Here is a 24780-nt window from a genome sequence, read left to right on the forward strand (position 1 = left end):
TCAACCACAACCGTTGATTAACCTTAAATCTAATGGACAAGGGTGTTTCTTTCTCTCTCCCCTCTTACCTTGTCGTATTTTTTGTTATTCTCTTTCAATTTCTTTTCCAGGTCTCATTTCTCTAATCTCTTTCTTCATCACCACTAAACCTTATCACCACCAGACCTTGTCTTCGTCTCCACCAAATCCCGTCGTCGTTACAACTACAGCTCGCGTCGTCACCACCGTAGCTTCGTCCATCGAGGCGAAGATGAAGAAGATCGTTTGACCTCCTCACCACCACGACATGTAAACTCTCTTCCCCTTCCTTTATCTGTTCTCTCTTTCTTTTCCCTTCCTTTATTTTTTATCTCTTTCTTTTTATCTTCCTATATACTTGTATTTGATTTTTGTTTTGTTTACAGATCTAAGGAGCAGGGAAGGAGAAGAAGTGGTGTTACAGAGCGGTATCTCCGGCTTCGTCTCTCTCTCTCTCTCTCTCTCCCTCTCTATATCTCTCTCTCTGTGTTCTGAATCCGGTTTTGTTTTTCTGTTCTTAGTTAAAAAAGGCGGAGGAGGCTAAAGAAGGTTGATGGTGGTGATCTCGGCGTCAACAATTGTGGTCTCGGCGTCAACAGTGGTGGTCTCGACATCATCAATGGTAGCTTAGCGCGGCGGAGGAGGCTGAATAAGCTTTACTGTGGTGTTCTTGGCTGGTGGTCTCGGCCTCAAAGATGAAGAAACCGAAGGAGCTGAAGTTGACGGCAAAATGTTTAGACGTAGGGTTAACTTTTTTTTTTAGGTTTACATTTCTAAACCAGGTTTTGTAAACCAGAATTTATTTGTAAACCAGAATTAAATTACTAAATAAAAATTGATTTTTAATTATAAATTAGTTGGTCTATTTAATTCAATCATTAACTAATTTTTGATTTAATTATATTTGGTGGGGTTAAAATTTAATTAATTTTTTATTCCCATTTATAAAAGCTAATAATATATAAATATTAACAATAGCATATAATATATTGCTATCGTTGTTTACTTAAAACATAAACGAAAACCGCTATTAAAAGTGTCTGGCCTATTATAACGGACGCTGTAAGAGCGGACAAAGAAGCGCTATTATACATGACTCATAGCGTTTTTTATCCGCTATTACTACCCTTATTTCCTGTAGTGGTGTAATTCAAAAGCAGAAAAGAGATCAGATTAAATTTCTTACACACGGAGAAACTATTGTCTTTTACGTGGGAGTGACCCCATGAATATGAAACATTATACAAAACCTCAAAAATCCCAGAAAGCCGATGGGATATGGATCTGTATCTGATGAAGGTATTAGAAGGAGGAACTATACGCAGCCAGGATCTGTAAAATCAAAAGAAGTGGAAAAGTCATTAACAATGTAACACTGCAACAACCCTGTATCTGCTTCAACTCACGTTAAATTTAAACATTTTCTCTACTCACTATTACCAGCTGTTTCACGGCAATGTTCCGGCGAAAGGGCATCTCACACATCACTATCTGTCTCAAATCTCTGCCTCGCATTCTCAACAATATCCTCACCATTTTGCTCTTCAGTCTCCGTACCACTTTTATGACATCAATTTCTGACAGCTGTATCTGGCTTACATGCCACCTTCATTTCCTAGTCTCCTATATATGGATTAACCGGAATCGGAGCTCCGCCTCTTCCTAGCCAGGAGAGTCGTTGTTGAAGAATTGAGCAATAGAGCCATGCCGGTTGATTTCTCCGTTCTGGAAGTCTGGCACTGGTAGCCATATGCTGCTGTGATTATTTGGTTATGGTGAATTAGGTGAGAAGAAGAGTTTCTGAATAGAGGTCTATATAAGGTTGAGGTTGAGGCTTCAGGGAATCGTGACAGTTGCATGGCCATCGATTGTTGCAGTCAATAATAAAGCTTTATGACTTGAATGTGGGAAGCCGCTGTTACAGAGGAGTAATGAAGAGATCAAAACTGCAGGATTACTCGAAGTAAATGGAAAGACGAAGAGGATTAGTCGGTCTGTTTACAGAAAGTTTGGGCCAATGCATGAAATAAAACATTATAATATGTCAAAATGTCTTCGAGAAAGCCTGATATCAAAAATGTTTTCTTGTGGCTTACATGTCACCTATTGATTGGCTGATTTTATTAATGACGTGGACAGGCTGTCCTTTGAGCATATCTCCCTTTTAGTATTATTAAATGATTTTATGTAACATGCAACTTGGTTACAAGTAGCCCAAGGGAACGCTCCTGTGAGAGCCGTCTTCAAGAAGAATGGTGAACAGAAGCATGCAGGTTGAGTTATTGTTGAATCCAAATGCTAGTCTATGCTCAAAGGTTGTCTTACTTTTGATGAACGTGGTCCTTCCGATCTCTACTTTGAGGCATCTTCATATACAAACATAGTCGAGGTCTAGATCATTCGCGTAGGAAAACTACTACTTTAATATATTTTTAAGAGAAAATTGCAAAAATAATACTTACGATTATTTTTAAAGGGAAGGATTATTTGAAAAAAATAATTTCTGATTTTTTTTTCTTTCTGAAATGTCAAAATAGACATTAAATATACATAAAAACTACTACTTGTTGTATATCTTAAAAACGAAAAATTGCAATAAGAAGACGAAATTTTATTTTTTAACACTGGTTTATGTTTCTTTTTTAACACTGGTTTTATTAAGGTAAAATGGAACTACAATTCCAAGTTAACAGGAGCACAAATGAGTTCAAACTAAATTAGAGAAAAGGCCTATACAATAGGCAAAACAGAAATTTAAATGTAAGGCACCAGTAGGCACCGTTGATACAACCATGCTTAGCGGAGGGTAGAGGAGATTTCCATTGACTGAAAAACCATTGACTAACAAACCAAGGATTTGAAACAGCCTAGAAGTCTACATAAGATTCATGTAAATCTCTGATGGAGATAAATCTGATGTAGGAGAGCACGAAGCCAATGCAGACCTCCCACAACTACTTACACTTTAGACACTTGTAGCAATAAGGTTAGCTACTTATTCCTTTCTTCCAAGTGATGGTTCAGTCTCTCTTCCTCAAAAGAGCTAAAACTCAGTATCGAAGGACCACCTCAAATGAAAAACAGAACCATCTTCACGACTCGAGACACATATGAAAGTCAGAGAAGAATACAGTTCTTAAATTCCAGAATCATCCACAGCTCCATGCCACCATATCTGCACGAGGGCCACCGGATCTGAAAACACCATCACGCTTCACCCATCTCTTCATAACAGAGAGGAGAAAGCAACATACATGGCAGCCAAAACCCAGAAAAATTGACACAAGATGTAGCTCTGATGCACATACAACACATCAAACAACACCAAGATTTATGTTTTTTTAGATTTGAATATCAAAAAGAAACTCTGTGTACATGGAAACTGAGAAACTGACCAATGATTATTTTTACTGGCTTATTTACATAAACGCTGAGATTTGGGTGTATAGCGTCTTGTTACCATTCACACAAAAGAGTGTAACTCTCAACATTAACATGACGAGGAAAATGATTTGCGAGGATCAGAGCCATAAACAGCTCCGGTGACCAGTGAGCCAGTACCAAATGCAACCATCTCCATCATACAGAACAGACAAGGGTTCTCATTGGGGTGCACCGTGGAAAGTAACATATTTGGAGACAAGCATTCCAAAACTGGCTCCTAGCAAGATTTTGGACCCTCCTACGATACTGGCCTCTAATGAGAATGTAGTTTGGATTCATCGTCCTCCGTCTTTGTTGAAATGCAATCTGGCTTCCTCATGGTTGGAGAATGCGGTCTTGAGTGGAGCTTCTTGGTTTGTGAGGGATGAGAATGGTAGGGTGGTGATGCATAGTCGTCGTGCTTTCCCCTGTTTAGCCTCTGCCTTAGATGCTGAGCTTAATGCTCTTCTCTGGTCTGTGGAGTCTCTCGCAAGTCATCATCTGGATAATGTAATCTTTGAGTCCTCGTCTTTGGACCTTCGTCGAGCTTTGTTGCAACCACACCACTTCCCCCAGCATCAGGCTCTAATATCATTAATTCTCCAGCGTCTGAATGGTTTCCAGGCTTGGAGTGCTGATTTCGTTAAGACTTTGCGAAACCTGCCAGTGCTCTCGATTGCTACTAGTGTAACTTCGGACAATAGGCATCAATCGTATGTGGCTTCTGTTGGGCCTTTGTGGTTGCATAATCTGTTGCAGAAGGAAGCTTTTACCAAGTCTATGGGATTTTACTCCTCTGCTCCTGTCGCTGTGAGAGCTGTTTCTTGAAGTACCTACTCTCTACACGCTCTCCTTTGCTTGCTGTATCTCCTGCCCTATGCGGGCTTTCTTCTTCGCTGCCTACTGGTAGTTTCTACTGTCTTGTTTAGTTATTACTCGTTTTTTCTTTGTTTTAAAGTTTACTGTTTCTTTATTTATGCCTCTTTTGAGGTCTGATACTCAGTTTCCAGTCTCTCCTCTTGTGGAGAGGACTGTTTTTGTCTAATCAATGAAATCCTGTGTTAAAAAAAAAAAGAGATTCGCCATGATAGCTTTCCGAGATGCGATGAAATGGCACATCACAAAAGTTGTAAGAAGCAAAGAGGTTTACTTAACCACATACGCGATGATAAGAACATGTCCTTTTTTATCATAAACTAGGTGTTTTCCTACACCTTGCGTAGTGATAAATTTTTTAAAATTTATATTATTTTTAAAAATGAAACTTATTAATATTATATATTTTATTATTTAGACCAAAATTTGATATAAATATGATTTAATTAAGCATAAAATTAAGAGAATAATAATTTTGTTTATTTTAAATTATATTTAAGAATATATGTATATATTTAAAACTATAATCTTAGATAAAAAAATTTATCTTTTCTTTTGGTTATATATATTGAATCAAGTTGTATAAACTTACTAAAAAATCATATAAAAATTATATAGTTATCAAAAATTAAAGCTAAACAATATTCATAAAATTTGTAGATATCTAAAAGAAACTAATGATATAACGATTAAAAATTTATAATTTTTTAAAAAACAAATTGTAGAAAAGTTTGAAAATTTTAGTAATAAAAATTATATAATTAGAAAAGTAAAATAAATAATATTGCAAAATTGATAATATAATATTTGAGTATATTTATTTTAGTGATGATTTATGAGTTATTACCATATTCTACAAAGTTTACCAAAAATATAAATCAACATTAAATGTAGTGTATGAGTTATTTCTGTATTCTATAAAGTTTACCAAAATATATATTAACATTAAATGTAATTATCCATGTCATATTTAACCATAAGTCATGTCATCAATTTTAGTAGTCATGTCATATTTGTTTTGTAAAATTGATTGTAAAAAATACGTGTGGCAAATCACTTTTCAAATAATGTCTAGGGGATTTTTATAGTTTTGAAAAAGTTATATTTTTTTCTTAAAGATATGTTTTTCATTTTAAAAACTGCACAGATTGTTAAAGGGTTCTCAAAATGTCTGTTGATATATTTTTTTCTAAACATTTCTATAAGTTTTTAGTTAGTTATTGTTTAGTTCATTTGCATATCAATTTTATATGCATTTAAAGAATATTAAAATTATCTAAAACTATTTGGATAGTTTAACTTCTGGATAATATTATTAATTCATAATATTTATACATTTATAATCTAGTGCAACCATTGCTGATAGTAACATATTTGGTGATGGACCATTACAACTATGATTATAACTATTGGTAATGGTAGACTTTAGTTATCAACCATTGCACCTTTTGGTGATAACCATTATAATAATTGGTTAACCGTTGCAATGTCGGATTTTTAATCACTGCAACCCTCAAATTTCTATATAAAAGTTGTAGGTATTAACAAATAATAATTATAAAAAATGAAGTTACAGAAATAAAGAGAAAAATCCATTTCCAAACTATAATCAAAGATCTTGAAAAAAATACATACAAATATGAGAAATTTCATTTGGTCTTTATGTATCTTAGCCAAAAACACAGAAAACTTTATTTTTCAAACACTTTTCAAAAAAGGGGCTCATGCGTGATTTAATCATTATCCAAATTTATAATTCACACATTCTATATTACAACCCCAAATAAATAATACAATTACTAATAATACCAAAAAAATTAAAAACTATTTGAAGGTGAATTATTTCATGTTCAAAATTGCATAGGTTATAATAGATGTTAATTTTGTTAGTTGGTTAATTGTATTTATTGTACCTTCCAAATAAATATCTAAAGATATTTCTTTTCATTTATTTATTTTTTCCTGGAAAATGGTCTATGAATGTGTTTTTTTTCTTATTTTTCAATTTTATATACTATCATTTTATGTAATATCTTTTGTAATAAAAAAAAAATCCTTAATCAACCAACTTTCACAAATTAATTTGAATGAAGATATAATTTATACTACCGAACTAACACAACCTCATGTTTTGTAATATAATTTATCTTTTACATTTATAAAAATTCCTTGCTAACTGTAACTATGTTTTTCACAAATCTAAGCATTCTAAACCACACCATATCATTCTTTTACCATAGATATATTTTATATGGTTTAAAAAAATCATGAATATGTTATCAAACAAAATCTCTTAAATTTTTGAATTACATTCTAAATTTAATAAATGATTAGACATATATCTCATTTGGTATTAACATATTTTTAATTTTATTACAACTTTGTTTATGGTTTTTAGTATTATCAATAGAGGAATATAGCTGCATGTAAAACAATCTTGTAACACGTGTATTTTTTTAAGATAAATTATATAAAATATGGCATATTATTATGTATGAAATGAGTTCCCGTTCGATATCGCACGGGTTCCTTACCTAGTATCAATAATAACGTGTTACATCATATCATTAAATTTTAAAAGTAGCTAACAACTAATAATTATTTTATCATATATTTATATATATATATATATCATGTTGCATCATATCATTAGTACTCTATCTATATATGAATTAGTAGGTAAATATAATTCTTTTCATATGAATAAATACAATATAGTGGATGATTGGTTGGACTTTAACTTGTTACTTTAACTTTATTTATTTTTGAAGAAATATATATAACCAATCATGATATGGCTTTAATTTTAAAACTTAAAGTTACAACAAATTTTTACCAATCAAAATGTAGCTTTCTTTTTCGAAGCTTCACAGCAAAAGAAAAAGAAATCTTCCTTGTCTATTTATTTTAGTCCAAAATGCTACATTCCTATTTTTTTAGGCCGTAGAAGTTTTGAAGGAAAAAGAAACATTCATACTTATTAGATAAAATTGAAAACAAAAATTATCAGTTAAGAAAAAAAGAAAAAAAACAAACATGAAAAAAAAAGATAACCCTAGCGTGTAACTTATATAAGTACTAGTAATTAATCTTCTAATTTGTCATCAAAAGTTACACAAAAAAACATCTCGAGGGATCGTTCCATACTTTTTACAGAAGTTGTAAGTCTCTTATTTTATTTTTCTCGTAATCTTACACAGAGAATTTTCTTTTGACTATTTGTGAAACTCATCTTCTTCATTAACGTCGACTGTTCTTCATATTTAAATTATTATAACTAGATCTGATCTTTATTTGGGTAAAAGCATGTAACATTAAGCGTGTATCAAGATTGTTTTTAAACATTATTAACATGCATACATCATCATCTTCATGTAACATGTGTTGTAAACTTGTAATTAGCATGCTTATATTATATATTGGCACATCATCGAGAGGTAAACCAAAATGTTTACTTGTATTTTTGTCAAAAAAACAATGATTAGTGTTGATATAATTATTTTGTTTCATAGATTACATGGACAGATGATCTCGCTAGAATCTTTCTTAATCTTTTTATATTAGAACAAGAAAAGGAAATTGGGTAGACAAATATTAAGATTGATGATCGAAGGATCTTGGTATCGAGATTCAGAGCTCAAAGAGAAGAAGAAGATGTAATCAACGTACACAATATTGTTTATATAGTTCTGGTTTAGCAAAAGGAAACTTAACCAGAATAGACCATAATTAAATCAGCTAACCGGTATCACTAAACCATCTTAATACACCCCCCCCCCTTCAAGTCTTTATCTTCTGATCATCGTGAGGAAGAAAAAGACTTGACAATGATAAACGATGAAGCATGGACATGTATGGACCCGGATGTAATGGCTTAGTCAGTATATCAGCAAGCTGGTTGCCAGAAGAAACGTGAAGAGTAATCAACCAACCCGCTTTGATCTGATCTCGTACTGTGTGACAATCAATCTTGATGTGCTTCGAGCATTCATGAAACACCGGATTGTTAAGTATATGAATAGCAGACTTGTTGTCACAGAACAGCTTAGGCGTGCAAGACATCTTGACATGAAGATCTTTTAACAATTGTTGCAACCAAATCAATTCACAAGTAGCCAACGCTAAGCTTCTATACTCTGCCTCTGTACTACTACGGCTAACAACAGCCTGCTTCTTGGACTTCAAAGATACTAGAGACGTTCCAAGATAAACATAAAAGCCTGTGACAGAACGTCTAGTATCTTTGCAAGCTGCCTAATCCGCATCAGCAAATGCATTCAAGCATATCTCATTATCAGAAGCATACATCAGACCTTGGCCAGGGTTGTTTTTAAGATACCTGAGAACTTTCAGAGCCGCTTGATAGTACGCATCTGTTGGTGCTGAAAGGAACTGACTCAGTTGATGCACGGTAAAAGTAATATCAGGTCTCGTGATGCACAAGTATAACAGCCGGCCAATGAGTTCTCGATACTTCGTCGGTGTAGAGAGTAAAGATCCAAGATCCTTGGTAAGATATAAAGAAGGATCCATTGGAACAGAACTCAGTTCACAACCCAATAAGCCATAATCCTCCAGAAGATTAAGCGAGTATTTCCGTTGACAAACTGAAATACAAGAAGATGATCTAGCAATCTCCAATCCAAGAAAGAAACGAGCAGGTTCGAGATCTTTGATCTTGAACTCAGAATGAAGCAGAGCCTTAAGACGAAGGACCGCATCATCATCATTACTCGCAATCATGATGTCATCAACATATACCAACACCGCCACAAATGAAGTACCCATCGCTTTCACAAACAATGTATTATCCGCTGGAGACTGAACATAGTTTACTCCCAAAAGGATAGAAGAGAAACGTTTGTACCACTGGCGTGAGGCTTGCTTCAATCCATATCACGACTTACGCAGTCTACACACTGGATTTGGTGGAAGAATGACACCAGGAGCAGGCGTATAGCCTTGAGGGAGACTCATATATATCTCCTCATCAAGATCACCATGCAAAAACGCATTAGACACATCCATCTGAGTTAAACTCCAACCCTGAGCCGACGCAAGACCAAGTAACAGCTTGACACTCGTGAGCTTGGCTACTGGAGAGAAAGTCTCTAAGTAATCAACACCTTCTTGTTGTGTATAGCCTTGTGCCACCAGACTTGATTTAGGTCTCTCACTATTCCCATCAGCATTAAACTTCAATGTGAATATCCACCTACAACCAACAACATTCTTGCCTATTGGCAAAGAAACAACATCCCAAGTCCTGTTTTCTTCAAGAGCAACAAGTTCCACATTCACTGACTTAGTCCACATGCCAGACGCCATCGCTTCTTTAAAGTTGTGTGGTTCTCTTTCAAGAGTGTAAGCTAGGGTATAGGACTGATAAGAAGGGTTCAAATTTTCATAAGAAAGGACTGAAGAGATAGGATAAGGAGTTGGCAAAACTGGTTTAGGTGAATCAGAAGTAGGTTGTTTAGAATTGATAGTAAAGGGCATAAGAGAGCAATGATACTCAGACAGATAGTTTGGAGCTCTAGTTGTTCGTCTAGGTCTAAAGTCATTAACTTCATTAACACCAGTATCATGTGATTCAGTATTAATAGATGATGATGGTGCAGGTTGATTAGAAGTATGATTACTAGTATTAGGATCCAAAGGATGCACAGAGCAATCAGTATGCATAGATGGTAAAGGCATAGAGTCTACATAATGCAAAGGTGATGGCATTGGTAAGATAGTATTAGGAAACATATCAACTGAGTCATTCAAAAACTCAGAAGTCTTAAACGGAAACTCTGTTTCATGAAAGACCACATTGCGAGAAACAAAAACAGCATGAGACTCTAAGTCCAAAAGCTTGTATCCTTTATATCCTGTAGGATATCCTAGAAAACCATAAGGAAGAGCCCGTGGTGAAAATTTATTTCTATTCTTTAACAATGTCGAAGCATAGCATAAGCAACCAAAACTTTTAAACTGACTATAATCAGGAAGTTTACCTTGCAAGCATTCATAAGGAGATACATTGTTAAGCAAAGGAGAAGGCAAACGATTGATCAAAAATGTAGCCGTAATCACACAATCACTCCAGTATTTCAAAGGGATGTTAGATTGAAAAAAAGCAAAGAACGAGCAACATTCAGTAAATGTTGATGTTTCCATTCAACAACAGAGTTTTGTTGTGGTGTGTATACACATGAAAAGTAATGAATCATTCCGTTTGTGTAATCAAATCAGTAAAAGCAAGTTCCAGAGCATTATCAGTTCTTATTGCCTTTATTTTTGTTTGAAATTGAGTTGAAATAAGAGTAATGAAAGCAGGAAAGACTTTAGAAGCATCATTTTTATTTCTTAACATGTAAACCATGTAACTCTTGTACAATCATCAACAATTGTTAAAAAATATCTATACCCTTCAACAGACTCAACTTTAAAAGGACCTCATATGTCTAAATGAACAAGATCAAACGGCTTAGAAGCTAGATTATTACGAGAAGTAAAAGATAACCGTTTTTGTTTTGACAAAGGACATACATGACAGTGTGAAAGTGGTGATGCATCAGGCTTGAAAGCAGGTAAATGATGAGTGAGCTTTTGCAAAATGATTGATGAAGGATGCCCTAAGCGTTGATGCCAAATATGTTCTCCAACCATGACAGAAGCAGCTAAAGATGTTGAAGAAGTATGTATAGAAGGTGAAGAAGATTCAGTGCTTAAGATGTATAGATTGTGATGCAAATTACCCTTCCCAATCATCAAGCCCCGAGAAAGTTCCTGAATAAAGCAGCCATGAAGAAAGAAATTAGCAGCACAACCCAACGTTTTAACCAAGTAACTAACACTAATCAAGTTGAACTTGAAATCAGGCACAAGCAAAACATCATACAAAACTAGTTTATCAGTAATATGAATCGTGCTAGTGTGTGTTATAGGAACAGCAGAACCATTAGGAAGTGTAACAGAGACACTATCTACTGGTGTAAAAGAAGTAAATTTAGCTAGATCCGAACAAACATGACTAGATGTTCCACTATCAATAATCCAAACATCATTGTGAAGTAAAAAAGGAAAAGTGGAAAGGCAATGATTTTTAAATTTCAAATGGTTATTGGTAAAGGTAAGGCTGGTAGAAGGAAACAATAGGTTACCAGAAGTGGAGGTAGACGCCATAATACCATGATCAGTGATTTTCGCCTGTGGAACAGTCTGTGAGGAAGGAACTTAATTCTCTTGAACTCGAACATGAGAGTTGAACTGTGCAATAAGACTTTGAATTTGTTGATGAGTAAAGTTGTGAAGCATCACATTACTACCTCCTTCTGTCAGATGAGGCGTAGAAACAGAGTAAGAAGATTGTCATGCCGTTGAGTAAGCATTTGAGATGGCATTAGCTGTATGAGCCGGAGTTATTTGTAAGAGAGACTGAGGCTGCTGTGGAACTGAAGAATAACTCGCCTGATTAGCCATAGACTGAGTCTGGTTCCTATAACCATTAGTCTTATATCTAGGAGGATAACCATGCAACTTGAAACACTTTTGGACAGTGTGACCAAGTTTACCACAATGTGTACACACAGGCTTTGATGGTTGATGAGAAGCATTGTAAGCAGCCACATAAGGAGAATCATCAGGTAGACTCACTGGAGCAACAGAACTTTGAAAAGCCTCTTCAATTGTAGGAATTGGCTTCAACATCAAGATGTGACGACGAGTTTACTCATAAGATTTAGCAAGTCCCATCAAGAACTTAGTCACTCTGCTACGTTCTTGTAACTTCTCCCAAAGAGCTGCTGCATCACATTTTCCGCATGTACACACTGGTAAATCAACATAGTTTTTGTGCTCCTCCCACAATGTCACAAGCTCCGTATAATAGGTGGAAAAATCCATTGAACCTTGCTCAAGCTTACTCAACTTCTGCTCTATATCAAAGACTCTAGGCGCATCTTCTTGCTTAAATCTAGCTAAGAGAATATTCCAAATTCCTTCAGCAGTATTGATAAACAATAAACTCTGCCCTATCTTCTTGGAAACAGAATTCATCAACCAAGTTGCCACCATATCATTGCAACGTGACCACGCACCATAATCTCTATGAGTAGATGCAGGTTTAAGAACCGTACCGTTGATGAATCCTAGCTTGTTGCGCACATTCAATGCCATACGAACCGATTGTCGCCAAGAATGAAATTCAGAAGGGGTATTCAAGCGATCTGTAACAAGAACCAATCCAGCATGATCATTGTGATGAAGATAGTACGAATTATCATACTGATCAGCCGGATATCGCTCAGATTGCAAAGGTTGAGAAGTCGCCATAATCGCCAGAACAAGAAAGAGATTCCAGAAATGATGCAGAAATCGAATCGAAAGCAAAACGAACGATCTTCAAATGAAATGGAGACTGAATCGAAGAAGAATCGCGTAAAAGAGAGAGAGATCTGAATCACAAAATCCCCAATCGCCAAACGAAGAAGTCGCAAGAAACGCGAAATAATATAACTGGTATAACTGGTATATAAAATGTCATAATTCGTGTACAACTAGTAAGTCGCCCAATCTGACCGCATAAATAACTCACAGCCACACGATTTTCATTATTTCATTTTCTCATTCTACTAGGTACAACTAGTATAATTCATACAACTAAACGCGAAATAATATAACTGGTATAACTGGTATATAAATGTCATAATTCATGTACAATTTGCAGCTACTATAATTAACTCAACTATTAAATCATTTTTTACATATGATGATAAAATTTCATCTATTTTTCTGAGGTTCTTCAATTTTTGTTAAATCATTAAATTACACTATCAATTTTACATAAGATACCTTATACTTTTAAGGTTTGTTAATTAGATTGACCACATTATTATGAAAAATAAACATCAAAAATATATTTACAAAGTTATAATGTGAAAATATTGGTACAGCTCCTAAAACTAAACATATAAAGCATTTGGTATAATTTTTTTATTATATATTAAATGAGTATTAGTGGTACAACTTTGACATCTCAGAAATTGACAAAATCAATTCGGTATTCCATATGAAAAAATAATGAAATGGCCAAACTTGTAAGTGTTTAGATAGATTCCTTATTTTTAAATGGTTTTTTTTTGGCAATTCTTACACCATCACATAAGTTTACAGGATCTACCTTATACTTCTAAGGTTTGTTAACTTGTTTGTCTACATAATTTATGGAAAACATACATGAAATATATTTTTACGAAATTGAAGATTTTATTGTAACTGGGCAAATCTATGTACACATAAATAAGTGGTACAACCGAGGTAAATATATTTATTAAATGGTACAATTAATATTTTTGGATTTCACAGTCAAAGTAAGACTATACATAAACTGGTACAATTCAAAAACTAATACAACTATGTACAGAGGTACAACTAGAAAACATGTACAACTAGAAAACAGGTACAACTACTTTTTATTTTATTTAATATTGTTTTAAATGTTCACCATGTTTTAAATGTGTATCATATTTTAAACATTGGGGTTGAACACATTAGTAATACTGGTATAACTAGGAAAACTATTCAAGTTCTGGTATAATTAGGAAAACTATTCAAGTCATGAAAATTTAAATATTCAATTGGGTACTGCATATGAAAAAACAATCAGCTGGCCAAATTGGTAAGTGTTTAGATATATTCTTTTTTTTTAATGTCTTTTTGAAAATTATAACACTATCACATATGTTTGCATGATCTATCTTATACTTTTCAGGTTTGTTTACTTCTTTGTCCATATAATTTTTGGAAAACATATATGAAATGTGTTTTTAACAAAATTGATGATTTCATTTTATTGGGGGCAAAGACATGTACACATAAAGAAGTGGTACAACTAAGGTAAGTTAATGAAACTTCAACCAGTACAACTATACACAAATTGATACAACTCAAAAACTAGTACAACTATATAGAGTCGGTACAACTAGAAAAATAGTACAACTACTTGTTATTTTATTTAGTATTGTTTTAAATGTGCTTCACGTTTTAAATTTGTATCATGTTTTAAATGCTGTGGTTGAACACTAATGTCGAGTAATTGTACTAGTTGTACCATTTGTAAATATGATTGTGTAGTTGAATATCTTATATATATATATAAAGAAGAGATTCTCTTCTTCTAGGATGAGCCACGTCATCAATTCGGAGTCTCCTGTGTCGACACCTGTGTATTGACTTGATACGCAACGTTTCAATTAGTGTTTTTTTCCGGCTTGATTTGGTCTTCTTTAGTTAAACGTACTTTTCGACTTAGGCTTGGAAATAAGGTGGTTTACGTTTCGATGTGTACAAAGCCCTGACAATCCAATGGAGTAAACCCTAATTGTGTTATACGCGAAGAAATGGAATGTTATTGTTCGTCTCTCTTCTTTGTTCTGTGGAGACTGTTGATCTTCATCCCTAACTCCGAAACGGTCCAAGTTATGTGTTCTTCGTGTTTAATCGTTATTAATTCAATCAACCACTATGAGGTTTTAAATGCATGCTTAGATTCGTTGAGTCGGTGTGTTTGCAAGTATAAATAGGTCAGTATTCCTCCTCTCTAAATCATCTTCTCTTTGTATCTCTTTTATTTTCTCCATCTACAGATGGTTTTGAATCTGTTTGTTGATTACGGTTTCGTTTTTTTTTTCTGTTTTCAGGCTATACTCATGCCAACCACCGTCTCACCACCTACATGCATCTTTTGAAAGCGAGTTAAATATACTCCTTGAGCGGATTTAATATGACTCGGTGCAATCAGAATTTCAGACATGTTCATCATGTAAGCATAATCATTTCATTCTGTGATTTTAGATCTCTTTGCATTGATCAATCGGGGCATTTAATAACCCACAACTCTAAAGTTATCCTATTTCTGTAACACATGATAGTTGTGTAGATTTGTAGAACTGAAAAACTCTTTATGTGTCAATTGAAATGATCTTTGGGATGATTTTTGTATGGTAGCAGAGTTGTGGAGTCATGAAGTATCACTTTTCATGAACGTGTTCATTCTCGCCACTTCTGATATGTTGGAACGAATATATGTGACAGCTGAAGGTAGTGAATGATAGTTGTCTATGAAAGCAAAATTATCAAACCCCTAAAAGCTGGAGCCATAGCTTCTAAAGAAGCAATAGAAATGTGGACAGAAGTTTCTCAAGGTAAATACTATATAACAGTTTCTCTATAATTGAAATTTGGTTTCAGTTGATATATATATATATATATATATATATATATATATATATATATATATACACTTATATCATCTGATTTGCAGTTTAATTGTGGCTGGAAAAGACCAAGACCCATGGAATTTAGTTATATTATTGCCACTGCTTTCCTACTCTACTCTCTTTGCAATACATGATCAATAATAAAAGGTATGTGTCATAAGATAGCTTTTCAGTATGTTTTGGTTGTAGTTTTGCAAAAGAACATAATCTCATGATGATGAAAATTTCACAGCCTCTGGCGACATGCATGCAGAACAGCCTCTGACCATCAATCTGCAAATAACAGCACCGTGGTTAAAATATTAGGTATTTTTTGTCCCAATAGATAAATAATTGGTGGAGATGTGTTGTTGAGATATTAAAATGGGAATATGCCTAAATTCAGTTGCTTCCATAAACAACGGCAGATGAGTTATTTTGGAAGCTACATACTTAGCGGCATCAAAATCTCTACCACTTGATTCTTATCTCCAGACTTCATTCTTCTCTTATCATTTTCAATAACTGAGGTTTATTGTTTGATCTTTATTTCAAAAGGTATTTGTATTTGTTTACTGTTGAGAGATATACAGTTAAAAATTCATTTTTATATCAAGCTGCCAGATTCTTCCGTCACCATTGGATGTACCGTCCTAACTAAGTTTGTTGAAAGAATGGCGGTCACAGCTCTAATACTGACTAAATAAAAATGATTGGTTTTTCTCACTTGGCCAACTTCTCAGTAACAATATCATTAACTAACAGAACAATAACAATATCATTACCTTGGTTATTGGTGAGAAAAGATTCTGCAGCTTTTGATTAGTATATAGTCACCACCTCCATTTCAAATTACTTCTACTCCGAGATGAAAAAATACATGCTGTGTTCAACCAGTAATAACCAATATTTTAGTAATACATTATCTAATTACATCTTTCTTTCCATTTAGATATATAACCATTGTACAAAACTTATATTACAAAAGGAAATCGAAAACCAATATAATCACTAATTATACCATGAAAACTAAACAATAATATTTGTTTTAGAAATTCTTAATTATTTTGGATGATATGGTTTGATTGATTATTTTAAAAATAAGTATGTAAATCTTTAAATAGTAATGTGTTAAGTTATCAAGTTGAATAAAAGTGATAGTTAAAGTTTACTTTTTCATAATTTAAAAGAATAGATTCCAAAGAACATGTGTAAAATGTATTAAAAAACAAATGTATATTAGAGAAAAAAAACAATTATATGTGAACCTCTACTGTAATTCTGAGTAATTTTATTTGATTTATTATTACAATAGAGGAAAAGCCCAGAATTGAATACTGTATAATAATTACTTGATTAAAATGATTTTTTTATTAGCTAGATAAACCTATAATTTTAAATAATAATAACAAATATAAATGGTGATATATTAAAATCACTTTCAATTGAGAATAAACTAAATATTATTTTATTTCTTCATTGTTTAGTTATGTCTTGCTTCACTCTAACTTCCTCCAAGAAATTATTGAATATGAAGTGGTATGTAACTAAAGTAAAAAAATCTGCTATAGAAATATATTATTTTATTAATTTATAAAATATTCTAAAACACTATTTTTAGAATAACATGAGAAAAATTCCTAACAAATAATTAGTTTATTAAACTGAGTTCAACAAAAGCTATAATAAGTTACAAAACATAACCAGTAAAACATTAAAATTTAGTTAATATTTCATTCCAGATATAATTATGATATGAAACAAAGATATTCTAAAACATCATTTCCTGTTAAATTAAAAAATATTTTATTAGTTATGATATTATTAAACTACAAATATAGTCTTTTGAAATTAAGATTTAATTATTTTATCAATTTGTATTATATTTTACATGATTTAGCTTGGATGTAGACTAATTTATTATCATGAAAGAAATAATTTGTGTAAATGTTTTTTTAAACTTGATTCTTCTTGAAATAAATTTAGTGCTAGTTATTTAAACTTTATATTTTTTATTATGTCAAACTGAAATAGAAATAAAAACAATATTATTATATTTCCTGATTTATTTTTGTTAATTTTGTATTCTCTAAAAATAAAGAATAATGAAGGTTACTGTCATTTTAATTCAAACCAAAAATATTTATGAAAAATAACAATACGATCTCAGAATTCTTTTCATTATTTGTTTGTTTATAATAGATTTTTTTTTTTTTTGTAAGCGACGGCGATGGCGACAGCTTTTTAGGGTTTCATGTTTTTTCGACGATGGGATCCTGGTTCTCAAGGGCTAAAACGGAATCAATCAGATCTCTATCATGATGATAAGATCGGGAGGATTTGTAGGCGGAAAGGAATTTCGGAAACATGGGTTATTTTGGTTTTGCGAAGGATTTTGTGGGTCGGAGAAAAGATTGGGATTGAAGGGAGCGTGTCATCATTAGGATCTTCAAAATGGATGTGGAATCCAGAAGATCAATCACAAGATTATCAAGGTATGATCTTAGTTATCATCAAAACGGTATCTTTTTCTTTCGACAAGGAGATTATGGATAAGCTCAAGACAGAAGACAAGATAGGGAGGAGATGGGTGATCTTTGGTTTGGCTGATTTAATTAACCCAATAAGCTCTCTAAGCAAGTTTAGGTCTGACTTTACGTGTTATTTGTTTCTGGTTGTGCTTTCAATGTGGGTTGGTGACCCATACAAGGTTATGGATTGGAGCAAAAATAGAATTTTTGGTTATGTTTTCTTGTGTCTAGTCTTGACAAATCATTATGGTCATTGGTACATCTTGTTTCGCATAGGCTTATATTGGTGTTTGGTCATATGTTGGAGACGAAGTGGGAGGATTGGAATTGGGTGGGTCAACTGGAGTTCTCTGATCTATTTTCCTGTCTTATTTACAGCACTGCTAATTCTTATCTTGGTCTCATCAAACCAGTTACAGAGAAGAGATACAGATATGGAAGCGACTAGGAGGTGTTTTTTAAAGGGGATACAGGTCGATGTTAGAGTAGTTCCAAGAATGGCAGTGGAATCTTATTTACTCTTCTCCATAATTTGCTTATCATGGGTGAAACGTGTACTAGCTACGTTTGTGGCTTTTTTGGATAAAGGAAACAGATTCAGTGATGGAAAAATGATAATTATTGGCTCTGAGTTTGGGCTAATAAATGGGTACAAGTGTATTATAGTCTCTTCAGGTCTTCAGGTTTCTTCAGTAGCTACGTACTGGGGTTTATTGCTATTGTGTATGAAGGGAGAAAGGATAATTATTGGAAACATAACAAAATTTCTGGAACTCTTTCTTCACAAAGAGTGGTGGTGTGAGATTTTGTTAGGTATTGGTGATTTTATGTTTGGGTTTACAGTAGTTGCTATGAACATATTTTTATGTTCTTTTGGTACGGGTTCTTATTGTCATAGTAGTCTATTGATTAATGTATGTACTGTTGTCTTGATTATGATTGGGAATAAAATTGATTCACCTGGATCTTACTCTGGTTACATTATGGATCTTTCACGATTATACAATCAGTGGTTCAGTGTCATCATTAAGACCTTCGAAATGGATGTGGAATCCAGATGATCAATCACAAGATTATCAAGACTTTGTAGGAAAATTGGAAATAGGTGTTTCGACTGGAGTTCATTGAGCCGCTGGATCGAATTTTCTGGCCTACTTACAGCACTGCAAACTCTTGACTTGGTCTCATCAAATCAATTGCAGAGAGGAGATACATATATGGAAAAGACTACGAGGCGTTTTTCAAAGGGAATGCAGGTTGATGATCAAGTAGTTACAAGAGTGGAAGTGGAATTTTATTTAGTTTTCTCTACAATTTTATTATCAGGGGAGAAATCTATACTTGCTATGCTTGTGGTTTTTTTGGAGAGAGGAACCAGTTTCAGAGATGGGGAAAAAGTTATCATGATAATTGGCTCTGAAACTTGGCTAGTAAATGGTTATAAGTGTAATGATTTTGGTTATAAGTGGAATGATTTGCATATTTTCAGTGCTCCACTATTTGTTTATTGGTCCAATATTGTTGGGGCTGATAATGGATTCGTGCTCTGTTTTCCTTTCCAGAAGACAGGACTGTTATGGTTTTGTAATAGAATAATCACAGCTCATGTAATCTATGTTGAGCTGAGTATGGATAAAGATAAGACATTACGGAGGTTATATGAATTTTACGACGACACAAGTTTTATGGTAGTATTACGAAGGAAAAAGGATAAATATAATCAGGTTTCTGGGTACATGTGGTTCACAAAAATATCCATATCGTATTATGGATTGACAGGGTCTCGTTACTCCCATATGACTAGCTCGGCCGAGCTCCTTACACGGAATTTTTTATGAAAGTGCTAAGTTGGAATTGTAGAGGTGCGGGAAGTAATTGGACAACCAGTTATTTAAGGGAAATTTGGCATAAGCATAAACCGGATTTTCTATTTTTGTCGGAAACAAAACAAGATTTGCTTTTTCTTCAAGGGTATCAAGCTCATTTCGGTTATGAAAATTTGGTTACGGTGGATCCGATTGGTACAAGAGGAGGACTTGCATTATTTTATAATAATGAATTTCAAGTCAATATTTTATATACTAGCAATAGGATGATTGATGTGGAAGCGATAGCCTTAGGGAAACAAGTTTTTATGACCTTTGTATATGGGGATCCGGTACAACAGTTGCGAGATCATGTATGGGACCGCTTAACCAGGTATGGTCTGGCAAGGTCGGAGCCGTGGTTTATAATTGGAGATTTAAATGAGATTACCGGTAATCATGAAAAAGAAGGAGGAACGATAAGGAGTCCAGCATCTTTTGTACCTTTTAATAATATGATCAGGGATACTGGACTACTGGAATTCCCGGCCAAAGGAAACCGGATGTCTTGGCAAGGACGAAGAAATAAAGGAATAGTAAAGTGTCGATTGGATCGAGCGCTGGCTAACGAAGATTGGCATACACTTTTCCCTTGTTCCTACACAAAATATTTAGGAATGGTGAGTTCTGATCATAGACCAGTGGTGGCGAACCTGGATAATAAAATACAGAGAAGACGGGGACAATTCCGTTTTGATAAAAGATGGGTAGGGCAGGAGGGTTTATTGGATTCAATTGAGAGGGGTTGGAGGGAATCTACGGCGGAGAGTTCCGGGGCTTTTGTATCTAAAATTATTAATTGTCGACATGAGATCTCCACATGGCGAAAAAATAACCCACCATATGGCAAGAAAAAAATTAGTGAGCTGCAACAAGCTTTGGAAGAGGTCCAAAATGATAATAATAGAACCCAAGAGGAAATATTGGATGTCTCTAGGAAACTGCAGGAAGCGTATAAAGATGAGGAAGAGTATTGGCAACAGAAAAGTCGTAATATGTGGCACACTGCAGGGGATTTGAATACTAAGTTCTATCATGCCCTGACAAAACAACGTCGGGCTCGTAATAGAATTGTTGGCCTATATGATACGAATGGTGATTGGATTATTGAGGAACAAGGGGTAGAGAAGGTAGCAGTAGATTATTTTGGAGATTTGTTCCAGACTACCTCTCCTACGAAGTTCAATGATTTTTTGGATGAGATTAATCCCACGATTACTCCACAGATGAATCAGAGGTTAATCCGGCTGGCAACTGAGGAGGAAGTACGTCAAGCTTTATTTATGATGCATCCGGAAAAAGCTCTAGGACCGGATGGGATGACAGCTATTTTCTTTCAGCACTCTTGGCATATAATAAAAAAGGATCTACTGGAAATGGTTAATGATTTTTTATCATCTGGGACCCTGGACACAAGGTTAAATATGACGAATATTTGCTTAATACCTAAAACAGAGAGACCTACGCGAATGACTGAACTCAGACCTATCAGTTTATGTAATGTAGGTTATAAGATTATATCGAAGGTATTGTGCCAACGGCTGAAGGTGTGTCTTCCCTCTCTTATTTCGGAAACACAATCGGCGTTTGTGCCGGGAAGATTGATATCGGACAATATACTTATAGCTCAGGAGATGTTCCATGGATTGAGGACTAACAGAGCGTGTCAGGATAAATTTATGGCTATAAAAACGGATATGAGTAAAGCTTACGACAGAGTTGAATGGATTTTCATTGAACAACTTCTATCCAAAATGGGATTTGATCACCATTGGATAAAATTGATGATGGAATGTATTTCCTCGGTACAGTATAGAGTTTTACTTAATGGGTAACCGAAGGGAAATATAATTCCACGTCGGGGTCTTCGTCAGGGGGATCCTCTCTCTCCTTATATATTTATTATGTGTACGGAAGCGCTGGTTGCGAATATTAAAAAGTCGGAGAGGGAAAAACTTCTGACGGGTGTAAAAGTTGCCAGGGCTTGCCCTCCGATATCCCATCTACTCTTTGCAGATGATAGTCTTTTCTTCTGTAAAGCAAAAAGTAAAGAATGTCAGACTATTCTTCGGATTCTGAAGGATTATGAAGTGGTATCAGGCCAGCAAATAAATTTTCATAAATCTTCGGTCCAGTTTGGACACAAGGTTGAGGAAGGCTTAAGGTAGGAATTAAGAGATATTTTGGGTATACAGAATTTAGGTGGCATGGGTTCATACTTGGGTATTCCTGAAAGTTTGGGAGGATCAAAAGTACAAGTCTTTGGTTTTGTTCAAGAGAGATTGAATAACAGGGTCAACGGATGGACCTTCAAATTTTTTACTAAAGGGGGTAAAGAGGTGATTATAAAATCAGTGGTAACAGCCCTGCCAAATCATGTAATGGGATGCTATCGTATCCCGAAAACGGTGATGAAAAAACTGACAAGCGCAGTGGCACGGTTTTGGTGGAGTCCTGGGGGTAGTACTAGAGGAATGCATTGGAAATCATGGGACAAGCTGTGTTTGCCTAAGGCTGAAGGAGGTTTGGGCTTTAAAGACCTAACAAACTTTAACACGGCTATGCTTGGGAAACAATTATGGAGATTAATTGAGAAACCGAACACTTTATTTGCCCGAGTTTTCAAGGGACCGTATTTCAGGAATGCATCACCCCTGGAACCAATTAGATCTTACTCGTCATCTTATGGCTGGCGTAGTATTGTCTCAGCTAGATCTCTGGTTAGCAAAGGACTAATCAAAAGGGTGGGATCAGGATCTTCTATCTCAGTATGGAATGATCCTTGGCTCCCATCCACCCGCCCGAGACCAGCAAACAAAAATCAACACAATCTTTACCCGGATCTTACAGTGGATTCACTTATTGATGAAACATCAAGAACATGGAACTCACAGGTTCTTAGGGCTTTGGTGGACCCGAACGATGTCCAGTTAATTGAGAGTATACCACTAAGCTGGTTTCGGATAGAAGATCGGGACGGATGGCATTTCACACATAATGGAAGATATACGGTTAAATCAGGTTATGAGGTGGAGCGGGTGTACCCAGATAAAGTTAGGACACTTCCAGAGTTTGGTCCATCAGTTTCTTTATTGAAAGCACACTGCTGGAAAGTGCGATGCCCACCTAAGTTAAAACACTTTCTTTGGCAACTAGTAACAGGATGCATAGCGGTAAAGAATAATCTACGTTCAAGAGGAATCCAAGGGGATACTATATGTGTACGGTGTGGTGCACCTGAGGAATCCATAAATCATGTCTTCTTTGAATGTCCCCCAGCAATCCAGGTCTGGGCTCTCTCACTGATTCCGTCTAACCCGGATATTTTTCCCCTTCAATCACTTTTTGCAAACATGGACCACTTATTTTGGAGGGTGGTTCCGGCAATGGACAAATTAGAGACCAGTCGGTCTCGTAACCGGAATGAAACCACTATTTGACAGAAATTTTTTACCTCCAAAAACCTTGTGTAGATTGAAATACTAAGTTCTCTAATCGTGTCGCTTGAGACAGTAGATCCAACGGTATAGGCATAGTCGTTAACTCCGATTATATGATCATGAATATTGGATTACTGGAATTTCTGGCCCGGGGAAATCAGATGTCCTGGCAAGAAAGAAGAAATAAAGTAATGGTTAGATGTCGGTTGGACCGAGCTTTAGCAAATGAAGAATGACATACACTTTTTCCATGTTTTTACGCAGTTTATTTAGGGATGGTGGGGTATGACCATTGGCCAGTAGTGTCTTATCTTAAGAACAAAGTACCAAGATGACGGGGACAATTTTGGTTTGAAAAAAGATGGATTGGACATGATGGTTTGTTGGAATCAATTGGGAAAGGTTTAGGTAAATCGCCATCGGAGAACTCAGGAGATTTTGTATCAATAATTATTAATTGTCGCCATGAGATCGATACATTGTGAAATAATAATCCACCATATGGAATGGAGGATTAGTGATCTTCAAAAAGCACTAGAAGAAGTACAAACTGATAATAATAGAACTCAGGAAGACATTCTTGAGGTATCTAGGAAGTTACAAGAAGAATATAAGGACCAGAAAAGTCGTAATATGTGGTATACATCTGGGGATCTTAATACTAAATTCAGTCATGCCCTAACAAAAAAAATGACGTGCTCGTAATAGGATTGTAGGGCTCTATGATACTGATGGAAACTGGATAATTGAAGAACAAGTGTAGAAAAGGTTGCAATGGATTATTTTGATGATTTGTTCCAGACAACTTCTCCCTCATAATTCGATGGTTTGTGGACGAGATTACACCTACCATCACCCTCCAGATGAATCAACGGTTAATCAGGCTGGCAACCAATGATGAAATACAACAAGCCATGTTTATGATGCATCCACAAAAAGCTCCTGGGCTGGATGGATTGACAGCTCTATTTTTTCAACACTCTTGGCACATAATAAAAAACAATCTACTGGAAATGGTCAATAATTTTTTTTATCTCAGGGAAACTGGACACAAGATTAAATATTATGAATATTTGTATGATTAATAAAATGAAGAGGCCTACAATGATGATAAAGCTCAGATCTATCAGTTTATGTAATGTGGGATATAAGATTATATCTAAGGTATTATGTCAGAGATTAAATGCATGTCTTCCCTCACTTATTTCGGAAACACAATCAACCTTTGTACCTGGAAAATTGATTTTTGATAATATACTCATAGCTCAGGAGATGTTTCATGGATTGATGACTAACAAATCGTGCCAGGACAAATTTATGGCCATAAAGACGGATATGAGTAAAGCTTATGATAGAGTTGAATGAATTTTTATTCTAGAGC

At 34.7% G+C, this 24780-nt stretch overlaps 2 protein-coding genes and 2 long non-coding RNA genes across 7 annotated transcripts; 2 read left to right on the forward strand and 2 right to left on the reverse strand.

The window, feature by feature from the left end:
• On the forward strand, positions 1-871 carry LOC106374685. The gene is made up of 3 exons (XR_001275036.3): positions 1-288; positions 405-446; positions 540-871. It is a non-coding gene; the product is annotated as an uncharacterized LOC106374685 (long non-coding RNA).
• Positions 872-3133: 2262 nt separating this feature from the next.
• On the reverse strand, positions 3134-4765 carry LOC125580768. Its single transcript, XR_007318530.1, has 2 exons — positions 3414-4765; positions 3134-3313 (listed from the first exon to the last, which is right to left on the reverse strand). It is a non-coding gene; the product is annotated as an uncharacterized LOC125580768 (long non-coding RNA).
• Positions 4766-12033: 7268 nt separating this feature from the next.
• LOC106373547 lies at positions 12034-12639 on the reverse strand. The gene has a single exon (XM_013813706.1). The coding sequence runs from the start codon at positions 12637-12639 to the stop codon at positions 12034-12036; it is 606 nt and encodes a 201-aa protein (XP_013669160.1).
• Positions 12640-17486: 4847 nt separating this feature from the next.
• LOC106376559 lies at positions 17487-19576 on the forward strand. 4 transcript variants are annotated; one of them, XM_013816657.3, is made up of 3 exons: positions 17723-18058; positions 18371-18425; positions 18508-19576. In XM_013816657.3, exons 1-3 carry the CDS (start codon positions 18018-18020, stop codon positions 19153-19155), a joined length of 744 nt encoding a protein of 247 aa, XP_013672111.1. In that variant the 5' UTR covers positions 17723-18017; the 3' UTR covers positions 19156-19576. The 4 variants fall into 4 exon arrangements, 3 of the variants coding, with proteins under 3 accessions (XP_048601825.1, XP_013672111.1, XP_013672110.1); XR_001275546.3 differs by lacking the exon at positions 18371-18425 and having other exon boundaries at positions 17487-18058; positions 18508-19059; XM_048745868.1 differs by having other exon boundaries at positions 17721-18058; positions 18371-19576.
• Positions 19577-24780: the final 5204 nt, after the last annotated feature.

This window comes from Brassica napus, chromosome C1 (genome assembly GCF_020379485.1).
Source record: "Brassica napus cultivar Da-Ae chromosome C1, Da-Ae, whole genome shotgun sequence".
NCBI lineage: Eukaryota > Viridiplantae > Streptophyta > Magnoliopsida > Brassicales > Brassicaceae > Brassica > Brassica napus.